At 39.9% G+C, this 12296-nt stretch overlaps 1 protein-coding gene across 2 annotated transcripts in view; it reads right to left on the bottom strand.

Annotated features, from left to right (window-relative positions):
• Positions 1-11850, bottom strand: part of FEZ2 (fasciculation and elongation protein zeta 2) — a 51370-nt gene extending 39520 nt beyond the window's left edge. The window contains exons 1-3 of one of the 2 annotated variants that reach the window (XM_081265458.1): positions 11532-11850; positions 7670-7778; positions 1441-1557 (exon numbers count right to left, since the gene is read on the bottom strand). In XM_081265458.1, the coding sequence (XP_081121584.1) occupies positions 1441-1557; positions 7670-7778; positions 11532-11785 (480 nt within the window). In that variant the 5' untranslated portion in view covers positions 11786-11850. The remainder of the gene's footprint in view (positions 1-1440; positions 1558-7669; positions 7779-11531) is intronic. The other variant, XM_081265459.1, reaches the window with a different exon arrangement.
• Positions 11851-12296: the final 446 nt, after the last annotated feature.

Raw genomic sequence — 12296 nt, 5'->3', positions numbered from 1 at the left:
AGGAGGATTGAGAGTTCAAAGCCAACCTCAGCAATTTAGTGAGACCCTAAGCAAATTAGTGAGATCCTGTCTCAAAATAAAATATAAAAAGGGCTGGGGATGTGGCTCAGTGTTTAAGAGCCTCTGGGTTCAATCCTGGTAGCATTAAAAAAAAAAAAAAAAAAAGGAAAAAAGCCTTAGGTAACAGGAAAACTTATATCTGCCTTTTAAACAAATGATTTACTGTCATATGCAACACCACATAACTGTATCTCATGCTGTTCCAAAGTCTAAAACTGGAGAAGGAAAAAAACTTTAAAGGAAAGCCAGAAAAGTTACTCAATACTTGAAAAAAGGATTTAAGGATTAAGAGAAAGCTATTAAAGAAAATACAATTAAATGAAGGTATAAAATATCACAAGCATATTTAACATGCTTTATGAATCACTGAGCTTAACAGGTAGCACTTGTACTGAGGAAAAACAAAAGTAAATCTGAAGGGGGGAGGATTATGTTGATTAGTAAGAAAATGCCCCAAAACAAGCATTGCAAACAGTGCAATGAGATATCCCAGGAGGCTAGAGGCTCCCTTTCCCTAAGGCTTAAAAATAGGCATAACTTATTGCATTCAGGCATAGTAGGAGACAGTAAACCCTTAGGGTCACATCTTTTTCTGGGAGATCATGTTCTACCTCAAAAAAGCCCTCTAAAATATTATTATCTTGCTTTTTAAACACCACGCTCTTTCCCACTCTAGGACAATTCAATCACAAATATGACTAAGTGTATTAAAATGACATATTTTTATTGTACATCTTGAAAATGCACCTCCCAAGCTTGCCATAAAGTATCTCTGGACCTCTTCTTTCCAATCTAAAAATAGAATGTGGTAGAATTAACAGTCTGAGAAGCCATGGAACATTTTATTTCAGGAAGAGATTTTGGCATCACATTTGGACAATACAAGAGAGGTGGGCAGAGTATTCAGAAAATGAGAATGCTGATTCAACTGCTTTCAAATGAACACAGGATTGACATTATAGAAAATTCCACAGCAATAATGCTCACTTCTTCCTGGAGTATGTAAGAGGTGCTACTAATATGTGCCAGTGAGTCTTACCCAGGATTTTACAAAAACTAAATAATTTCTACACAGATATTTCCCCATGTCTGGGCAAATCTAAAGGAAATAGGAAAATTAATATTCTTTTACCTTGGCTTTAAGTAGCTTGTAACAATACTTAGATTAGAAATCTTCCCAATCAACAAAATTTCATTTTCCTCAGCCTCTATATAAACTTTCTTCTTTTTCTCAGTGGAAGAGTTAGCTGTTAACCAATATAACCACACAATCTAAGGCAAATAAGTAAATTCTAATAACTATCATTTACTGGCACAGTAAGAAATGGCTTTCGGCTCTAGATTCTGCTGTCCTTGCGTAGATGAGCATCTCCTGGATACCTGGTCTGCCGTGAAGAGGGGTTCCTCGTTAACACAGGAGACAATGATGGAATGCATGTCCAGCTGTTCTCTCAGCTCCTCATCATCTGATGTGTCAAAAAGCAAACTGTCACTTATCTAAAAGCAAAAATATCCATGGTTAAAAACAAGACATTCTAACCAAAATATCCCTGGGTAAAAGAGGCAGCCAAAGAAAGCACAGACTGAGAGTGCACCCTTGAAAGGAAGACCTTATGGTCACTCTGAACTAGGCAGCTTGTGCAGTACTTTACTATTCATACCAAGCAGAAAAAAGAGCAGTGTAGAACAGACATAAACTTGTTCAGGGGCATATATATTCCTATGGTCTAATACATACTTAACTATTTTTTCCAGAAGAAATATAAGAGCATATAAAAGCCAACAGTTATAGAGAGGGGAAAAAATATAGTATTTGTAAGCAAGCTGTAGGGAATTACAAGGAATAGAAGGGAGGAAACGGGCAGGTATAACAATGAATATTATTTAGTTAATCTAACAGCACGATTGGTAGATGTTAAACTCTATGGAAAGCATAAAGCAAGTCTTTTGCAAACTAACTTCTAATATTTAGAGTAAAAGATAAGTAATAAATTCCCTGGCAGACAGGATCTGTCCATGAGGATTGCACTTAGTTCTTCCAGTTGAATATCTTTTCTCCCAAAGAAAGATCTCTAGGTTCCAAAACATCTTTAAACCTAACAGTCTGGAGAGTATCCAATCACCCCACTAAGATATCCTACCACACTCTGTGCCCCAGAAGACTGACCATATGGACCACATCAAAGGATGCCCTTGACTTCTAGCTTCCAGTTGGGTCACACATCATTGGCAGACGGCAAGGTGAGAAGGTGAGGGCTGAGCACTTGTTCTCTCTCCTCCTCCCTGCCAGACTGCCATTTGTCAGCTCTGGCTCTTTACCAAAGGCCACAGCTCTTGTCAAGCAGACCTCTCTCCATACCTAATCTCTTCAGGTTCTAGAAATTTCTCCCTCTCCTTTCCTCTTCACATCCAGGGCTGCTAAAGTACCACTAGCCATTACCATCCCTGAGGTACTGCATTATGCTTAGCTGGTTTCCCTGAACCCTGCAAACACCAATATAAACCATCCCTTTATTGATGCTTAGAGTCTAGTACCAGTACTAATTGTAAAAACTTTTCCTGGAAAAATGGAGCAGATTAAAGTGAATAGTGATCCATCCTCTACCTATTGTGACGTGACTATTATGGTAATAAACATAACTGAAATTAGAACCTTATTCCTCTGGAAAGTTTAGCACCCTTTGAGCTCCCAAAGAACAAATGGGCAACAAGGACTACGTAAAAATAAACTATGTCCTTCTATTACATAGTACATAATTAAAATAGCCAGGTGTGCTGGCACACGTCTATAATCCCCATGACTCAGGAGGCTGAGGCAGGAGGATCCCAAGTTCAAGGCCAGCCTAGGCAATTTAGCAAGATCCTCAACAACTTAGTGAGACCCTATCTCAAAATTTAAGACTATAAAAAAGACTGGAGATGTACTCAATGGTAACATTCCCCTGGGTTCAATCCTCAGTTCCTAAAAACAAAAACAAAACTATATATATATATATATATATATATATATATATATATATATATATATATATATATATAACATTACACTATATTAACTTCATCCAAAAATTTTAAATCCGAAAAGCTCTGAAATTCAAATGTTCCAAAATCCAACACTCTGAGCCACAAGTAAAAAATTCCACACCTGACTTCATATGAAAAAGGATAATAAGAAAATAATAAAATTTTATCATGAAAATTATTTTATTCACTAGTACAGAGAATGTATCTAAAATTGACGATACAATAGAGTGGATGTTGATCCTCATTGCCTCCCTAGTTCCTCATATAGGACCATCCAAAGTTTAAGAGTGACCACAAAATATCAGAAACCTGAAAGTGAGAAGAGCAAAGGAAGGAACCACTGGCGTGCTGGTGTCCAAACACCAGGCAAGGGACAGGGGCCACATGAGCACTCCAGGATCTACCTGCCTACACCATAATGCAATTCTACCTCATTCTATTTCTCACTGCACCATCAGCCCAGGAAAGGCCTCCCTTGGCTGGCAACAAGTCACCACGAAATTTCAGAACACCATGGTAGTGAAGGTGGGGGCAGATTAACAGCATCCAGAGAGGAAAAAAAAAATCACATTACAAAAGTCAGGAATCAAGGTACCATTTGAATTCTCAATAGCAACAACAGATGCTAAAAAACAATTCATATAATTTTCATGTCCCAATAAATTCCACTGTAGACTCTAATGTCCAGCTAGCCTAACAATTAGGTGTGAGCTAAAAATAAAGACATTTTTAGACAAGTCTACTCAAATAATATACTTCTTTGAACCCTTTCTCGGAAAGATACCAGCAGGAAAATGAAAAGGAGGAAGACACAGGGTCCAATGCAAGAAAGAGGCAAAGGGAGTTCTTGTGATGAGAGGAATGAAAAATTCCAAAATGATGGCTATGAAGTCAAACCAGAGAGTAACTAGTTCAGATTAGAACTGGTACTGCATAAGTCATTAAGAAAAGAAAAAGAGAGAAACTTACCACCTAGTTTATTCCATTCACTAAAATGAGTTTTATCGCTGTCATAAGGCTGAATTAGTCAGCTAATTATGAACTAAATAAACCACAAAAAAACACAATTATTATTACTCTAAGAAAAAACAAAGATTGTATGAGAAGTAGTTTAATCATATATACCAAAATGGGTCAACTGAGAACATTTACATAGGTAACACAAATGATGAAGATCAGTTTGGTTTGTCTGGGGCAGGGGTCTGTTTCTGCAAACCCAGTGTCTTGCATGTGCTAGGGAAGAACTCTACTGCTTGAGCAGTCCCCAGACTGAAGATCAACTTAACTGAGGATTTTGATGAGATTATACTGGGAAGATGAGGGAAGAGAAAGTTTCTGTGAGGGGTAAGAAGCTGGAGGCTGGAAGATGGTAAGACACTAAATCTTCACACTCTGGGTAGAAAGTCAGCAGACAACGCCTAAAATTGAAAAATAAAACCAAGTAAAGTGAGCAGGTGATCTGCTAGAAGGAGCAGCTGAAAGGCTGTGTCTGGTAGCTAGAAATCAAGGACAATGTCAGTGAGGACAGGTTGCCTTTCCTTCCAAATCCTATCACTATTATCCCTTTACTAACTTAATAAGAAAAGGAAAAGGTCAAGAGACAAAGCTTTTCATGAGGGAATGTTATATTTCAAGACACCACAATGTGATCATGTGGGGGTCTGTATGACAGGAATGGATCTAATAATCATTGTCATTGATCCTCATACCTCAAACTCACTTGCCTCCATCACTCTTCTATCTTGAAGCTTGAGCACCATAGTTTTGCTTTATTTTTCCCCTTCTGGCTTACAAATGGGTCCAGAAGATAAGATTAATACCAGTAAACTATTAGAATAAATTTCCATAACAACAGAAATAATGATCCCAGATCATCTTTCCAGAGAGGGAGCCAAGCCCATTCCTCACAGAGATGGCATATGCTAAGGGCTGGAATCCCTTTCGGGCTTTGAAAACTAACCCTGGCTGTCGGGAGGATCATTAATCACTCTTCCATTAGGCATAAATATGCCATCTTTGTGCCCAACATTCCTGTCACTCCTTCCTATGCTGAAGTTAATTCGGAGCTGGTGGTTCTGTTTCCCTGTACAAAACTGCAGAAACATCAAACGGAAAAAATGTGCCCAGGTAAGAATCTGAAATATCCCAGTTGCCTTACCCTGTAAAAGTCCATCAAATTTGTACATCTTAACCTTAAATGAAAGAATATAAAAAAAAAACCCTGAAATCTTGCAAATCATCTTTTTTTCTTATCTTAGTGTAAAAAAAATTATTCCACCCATTATCAGGGAAAAACTTTCCTGTACACCCTGTTTTACAACTATGATAATCTAAAAAATGCTTTCAAAAGGTAAATTTTACATAGATCAGTCATGGAAAAATAAAGCACTCATTTGACAATAGTAAATGCTTCTTACATGGTGCTTATTGCCCACTTACTCTTCAGTAAACTCCATGCATGTTATAATCCTTACTGAAAAATAGCATTCTAATTTCAATTCTACTCATCACCAGATCAGTCATATCACAGTAGATGATGATTGATTGATCGATTAACAAACAGATGATAAATGATCATTTGTTTACTTTAATCTGCTGAGTTAATCCAGGTAAAACTTTTATAATCAGTACTACCATTAAATGATACTTCTTTACTAATCACTACTTTGTAGCATTGTTCTAAATGTTGAAAACAACATTCAAATAGCAGCAAAAGGGAGCAACTTCCCCAGTGCAATCTGAGAACAATACAAGATTTACATGTTATTCAATGAAATAGGATTAGAGTGCCCTATTCTTGCTGCTAATGTGCTTCTCTTAAAAACTAGGCAAGGAACTCTTCTATGCTATCTTCTTAAATGTCAAACAAAAAAAGTATTCAAGGGCTAGCTACTATGAATTCAGCACTACTTTAAATAGAAAGAAAATATTTTTTAAAAACAACCTTTCATCATGATCTCTGAAGACAATATTCATTCATTCACAATATCCATTCGTTCACTCATCCCACAAACATCATCTTTATATTTACCATGTGCCAGTCCAGTGGTAATTACTAAAAAGACAAAAAGATACCTCTCAGGAAGTCAGAATCTAATAACAGACTCTGAAACATAGATTATGAGAGAACATGATTTCAGAGACATGGAAAAAGTGCTGTGGGACTAGCACCCATGAGACAATGGGGCTAATTCTGTGGGACAGATAACAAGTCCTTTAAAAGTTCACAGCCCCACAAGTGTTCATGGATTCCTACACAGAGGAGTGTGTTTTCCTTCTGTGCAAGGATTTAGGCCATGGCTGAATGACCATCTGTCAGAGATGTGGTAGATGGGGATTCCCCCAAGTGGGAGGCTGGATTAAGTGTCCTTTAAAGTCCCTTCCAACTCTAAAATTATGTAATTCCATGAGATCAGCAAACGCAAAAACAGTAACAGGAACCTTCAGAGCAGGAGGGGAACTTGCATGAAGCTCAAAATGACAGCTAGGACCTGAATAAACAGAATACAAATCATAACATGCTTTGTTTTATTTCTTTTCATTAAACATGTACCAGGTCAATCTGCAAAGCTTAATGGGGTTGACGAATGGAACAAACAGTAAGACTCCATACCTACTAGAATAATGGGAAATACAGGCAGAATTCCATATTTCACTAGAAAATGAAAGCAGCAGGTTGTTCTGGGTCACATATTTAAGAAAACATTTCCATGAAACATTAACAATATTACTTTAAATACTAACAGCCACTCTGCATTATACTTCCAATAATCACATGACTACACTTAATGAAATATAAAGCATGCCAGAAGAACTCACACGCCAGCTTACGCTGTCATCTGATGAGGAACTTAAAAGTCCGGCCTGAAACACAGTGTGGCTACATTCCTCATCAACTTTACCACTTGGAGTTTTCACTTCAATCAATTCTGTTCCTTTTCTGACCTCTCTCCCAGCAGCCATCCTTTCACTTGTGCTCACACTTCTCACTCAAGGCACTTTCACTTGACAATACCAGTATGCATACAAGTGCTAGGTAAATTAGCCAAGAACACATTAAAAAGCCAAGAAATGTCTTTTAGTAGCTCCCCACTATTCACAGGAATACAGAGACTCCTGATGACATGTCATGTCCAGCAAGTCATTAAATTCACCAAAAAGTTACATCACATCAAAGCTGAGGATTCTCACTGAGTGCTCTCAGCACACCACAATTACGTTCCATAATCAGGGAGAAATAGTGACTGTTGATGTTCGCTGTTTTCCATAGTGATGGAAACTTAGCTAAACATACAAAAGCGAGCATGTGCTGGAGAGGAACTGGAGAACGGTGCTAGCAAGACAAAGGCAATGGAGCCAAGATGGGAAGAAAGGAGGGCCCCTCCAAACACTATACGCTAAGAAAGGGACAACTCAGGATGGACCTCAATGGTAGAGCACCTGCCCAGCACCAATCCCCTACAACACACACACACACACACACACACACACACACACACACGAAGCAACTCAATATTTGTGCTCAACCGAAATGGTACTGTTTAGTTCTGCTCTCAGCAGCAGTTATGCAGAAATCCTAACTTACCCCTTTCTCTGAGAGGTTCAGAGTAAGCAAGTGCAAGGTCCTAGTGTGAGATGACTTCCAGTCCACAGGCATCACATTTCCATAATTATCTGTCAGGGCATTCCAAATCCTTGAAAAGAAGAAAACTGCATTCAATGAAAGTTACCACCCTATATGTCTTTTGTTCAATAAATGTTCAATACTACAATGAAAGAAGGACACCAAATAGCAAATTTTTTCTCAGAGAAACACCTACTATGTAGAGTCTCCTAAATAAAACTGCATGAAAATGATATATGCAAGCTGACAAAAAGTCCTGAGGGAAAGGGAAGTGGTATAAAAAACTCTAAGTCACTAATACTTCCATCATACTATGGTCAGGCACAGTTCACAGCAGTTTACATATTATTAAATCATTTAATACTCAAAAACAACTTTAGAAGTAGAAACCATTGTCATACCGATTCTACAGATGAGAATGAAACACGGAGAGGTTAAGTAATATTTCCAAGGTCACACAGAGAGTAAATAGACTGTGCACTACAATTATTTTTCTTCTGCAACTTCTAAACATTTCATAAAGTAAATAATCTATCTCTAACCAAAATCTTATTTTCCTAGATTCTGGAGAATTCAGTCTCAATGTGAACCAGCATATAATATCTAATTTGTAATGTAATTGGCTAAGAATAAAGACTGATGAAATGAAAGGAGAAAGAGGGGACGTTCCTATAAAATGTACACAGGTTATACCCAATGCAGTTATCCTACCTTATAAGCAAACAGAGTTTTGCAGAGGTGATGAGGTAAGATGCAAAGAGCACTTGACTAGGCTTCAAGAAACCTATTCTCATCTCCTTTTTTGCCCAATTAGTCTTTGGCCCTGTCCCTTAACCTCTTTGGGTGACAGTTGCCTCACTATAAAATGAGGCTTGAACAATAAGCAGCTATTTCCTCCAGCTCCATTACTCTAAGCATTAATTCAAATGAGTTGAACTGGGGAAAGTCCCAAGCAACACCAGAAAAGCAAACTCCAATTTCATGACCAAAATTCAGGTTTCAGTAAAAAAGAAATAATCAACACAGTAAACATGATGTCTTATGAAAAGAGTTCTGATATACAAATGAGATGAAATTTAAATAGGGTATGAAAGTTAAATTTGAACCACTTACTGGTTGTAAGAATGCACAAAGATATCATATAAAAAATAATCCTACAATGAATAACAGGTTATCTAATTGTAAGTCATTAAATAATTGTGCATGCCTTTTTACCAAGTGTGTATGCAACTAGGGTACATAAACAATCTTAGTAAATACATAAACATAAGAATACAAGTTTAAAAATGGAGAAGCAACAAACTTGATGTAATGAATAGGGGTTTGGTGCTAAAAAGCAGAAGGGATAGGACCATGCTGCCTTGTTTGGCTTCAAGATACACATTAGCCTTGATGAAAATGTGAACCCCAAAAGCTCTAGAAAACCAAAGGTGGTTTACCCAGAAAATCTTGCAAATGTTTGTTTCCAATTCTCCTCTCTGTTGGGATCCAGCCTCCTCTAATGTGAATCAGTTAGAATTAGGTAATGCCTCTGGACTGCTACTTATGGGTTTCTAGCCCATGCTTTTCTGGGTAACAATTTTCAAATACTGCATACCTGACTATATACCTAATTCTGATCAGGGGTTACAGTAAGACATTAGTAGGAGAAGATAGTCCAGAATTTTCCAGGGGGCAGGAGATATTTTCTTTGTTGCCTCCTTCTTAAATGAGGATATAAGAAAAGAACAAGTGGAGTGGAATACATCACCCAGGAATGACTGTGGGTGAGTTTGCTTTTCCAAGAAAGTGAAGGACAGTGCAGAGTCCTCTACCTCCACCAATATCAGAACAATTGTAGTTGAGAAGGGCATAGGGCCAGCTTCAGTGAAAGATTTCTAGAATTCTCTCTCTAGACATGAACTTCCTTCATCCTTATCATAAAATATTACTACCAGTCATAAACAACTAGCAAGATAGCACTTTTTGAAGGAGGTCAAAGTCCTGCCAACAGTGAGTCCTGAACAATACCCTTCTAAAGGAAAATCTTGGGAGTACAATCCATATTTACCAAAAGAAAATTGGGCTCCAAAAAGTTAAATAAAGGGCCCTAAGGCAAGGTCATATCTGAGTAAAAAAAAAAAAAATTCAACTCTTGCTAAGGAAAGGAGCTAGAAAGGACTCTGTCAAACAATGGTGAGCAAATTTACACAATAGCGAGGGGACAATGACAATGGTAACCAGTCCAAGCTCCTGAGAGAAATTTCTTATGCATTCCCAAATCAAGAAATGTGAATCAGCTAGATTACTACCAACATATCACCTACTCAAACCATTATCAAGAGTAACTAAATAGCCAGCGTTGTATAGTAAACTGTAATCCCAGCAGCTCAATCCCAGTGGCTCCGGAGGCTGAGACAGGAGGATCAAGAGTTCAAATTCAACCTCAGCAACTTAGCAAGGCCCTAACTAACTGAGACTCTATCTCCAAATAAAAAAACAAAAAAGTGCTGGAGATGTAGCTAACTGGTTAAGTGCCCCTGGATCCACTCCCCAGTACCAAAAAAAAAAAAAAAAAAAAAAAAGAAGAAGAAGAAAAACAACAACAACAACAAAATAGTTTAAATGGTATAACCTGTCTAAAGTAAAGGCCAAAATAAACCACTTTGAGGAAGTCCAGGTGAAGCAAAAACAGGGATCCTTAATTATCTTTGTATAAGCCCCTCACCTACTTTAAATTAGTCTTATAAATATAATTTTAAAACCCAGAATGTATCCTAGTCTCAGTGATTCAGAGCACATAAACATACATATAAATGCAACTATCTTCTTTTTGAGAAACAACTTTCGAAAATGGCATCTTCTGCTACTGCCTGCATGCTTTCCTGTATATATATCTACCTTTTCCCTCCCCCAGCTCTCATAAATCCCTATGAATTAATTAAATCACTTCGGGTGATTCTGTAATTATTACTTGTTTATGCACTGGTCTCCACACCACTGAGATCCTTGCTATTAATAATGAGAGCGTTTCTTTCTGCCTCAATGGCAGCTTGTGCTCCACCAGAGCTCTCAGGTGGGCCCAAGAGATTCCCGTGGCATAAAATGCTGCGCACGTTGGTACCTTTGCGCATGCTATACCTTTGATCTAAAATGCTAGACCTTGCTTCACGTGCCAGGCAAACTCCCACTCATCCATTAGGATTCAATTCACAGGTTGCTTTCTCTATGAAGACTTTCCCCCAGGCACAGCCTTTTAAATCTCATATTTGGTACAAGTATCTATTAGAACACTTCTCTCTCTCTTTCTCTCTCTCTCTCTCTCTCTCTCACATACACACATACACACACACACACACACACACACACACACACACACACACAAATACATCTACGTCCCATCCTACGTTGTGCCCTACTTGAGAGGGACAATATCCACTCATTTTGGTATTCCAAGTGCTAAGCAGCGTCGGGCACTTAACTAGCGCTTAATAAATCCAACTGAATGAATGAAAGGCTCCCACGTGCCCCAGAAGGTACGGTCTCCAACTACAAGCTCGGTACAGGTGATCACCTCCAAAACCAAACAAGGGCTTGGTCTTGAGGAAGGAGCACTCTTAGGGGCAGTGACAGAGGGGGAGCTGGGATTTAAATCGCCCAGGGAGCCGAGCAACGCCCCCCCGCAGGAGGAGGGAGCGGGGCGGGCCGCCGCGTCTGTGGAGGCGGAAGGAGGGCGCGGGGAGGAGCCTGCGGCCGGAGTCCCGCCGGGCTGCGGGCCGAGGTCCCGGGTAGGGTGAGTGGCAGGGGAGGCTCCCGCTCGCTCCCGGCCGGGGCCCGCACTCACTCGTCCCCCTGCAGGAGGCTGCGCTCGGTGATGGGCCGCACGGCCGCCCGCGGGGGCTCGGCGCCGAGACCCGAGGGGCGGAAACACAGGCTCAGCTTCTCCTCCAAGCTGCAGGCCAGCGCCGGGAAGCCTTCGCCGCCCGCCCCCGCCCCTGCCCCGGCTTCGGGGCTCGCGTTACAGTTCTCCTGGTCCAGGAGGCTCCGGGCCGGCTCCTGGAACTCATAGAAATCCTGCCAGTCCCCGTCCGCCGCCATCGCCGCCCGGTGCTGTGGCGCGCCCAGCCCCGGCCGAGACCCCGCCCCCTGCAGGCCCCGCCCCCGGGCCGTTTCGCCCCGCCCAGGCTCGCCAGGCCCAGTTCCCCCGGCTCCACTGAGAGACAAGTCCCGGGTCTTCTGCTGGCGTCTTCCTTTTCCTGAGTCTTCTGGAGTTGACCGCGGGTGCCCAGAGAAAGACCTTAATTCCTATGAGTCACTTCCTAATTCTCTATCTTTGAGGAATAAATCCCTCATAGCTTCCCTTACTAGCACCCTGGCTTAATGTGGCTAAACTAAAAGAATCTCTTTAAACTTGCGACCTAGTGTCAAAATACCCAAAGGTTAACTTTCCAACTAGAATTATGACCAAAGTTAATGGGAAATGTTTAAGAGGTACCGAGATTCATTCCACAAATATTTTAGGTCTCTCACGTGCAAAGCACATACAAAGATGAATAATTATGTAAATTAATATTTACAAAGCACTTAGAAAAATGCCTGACAGTAAATA

Source organism: Spermophilus citellus (genome assembly GCF_964194105.1).
Source record: "Spermophilus citellus genome assembly, chromosome: 13".
Lineage (NCBI taxonomy): Eukaryota > Metazoa > Chordata > Mammalia > Rodentia > Sciuridae > Spermophilus > Spermophilus citellus.
This window is presented reverse-complemented; position numbering and strand designations above follow the sequence as displayed.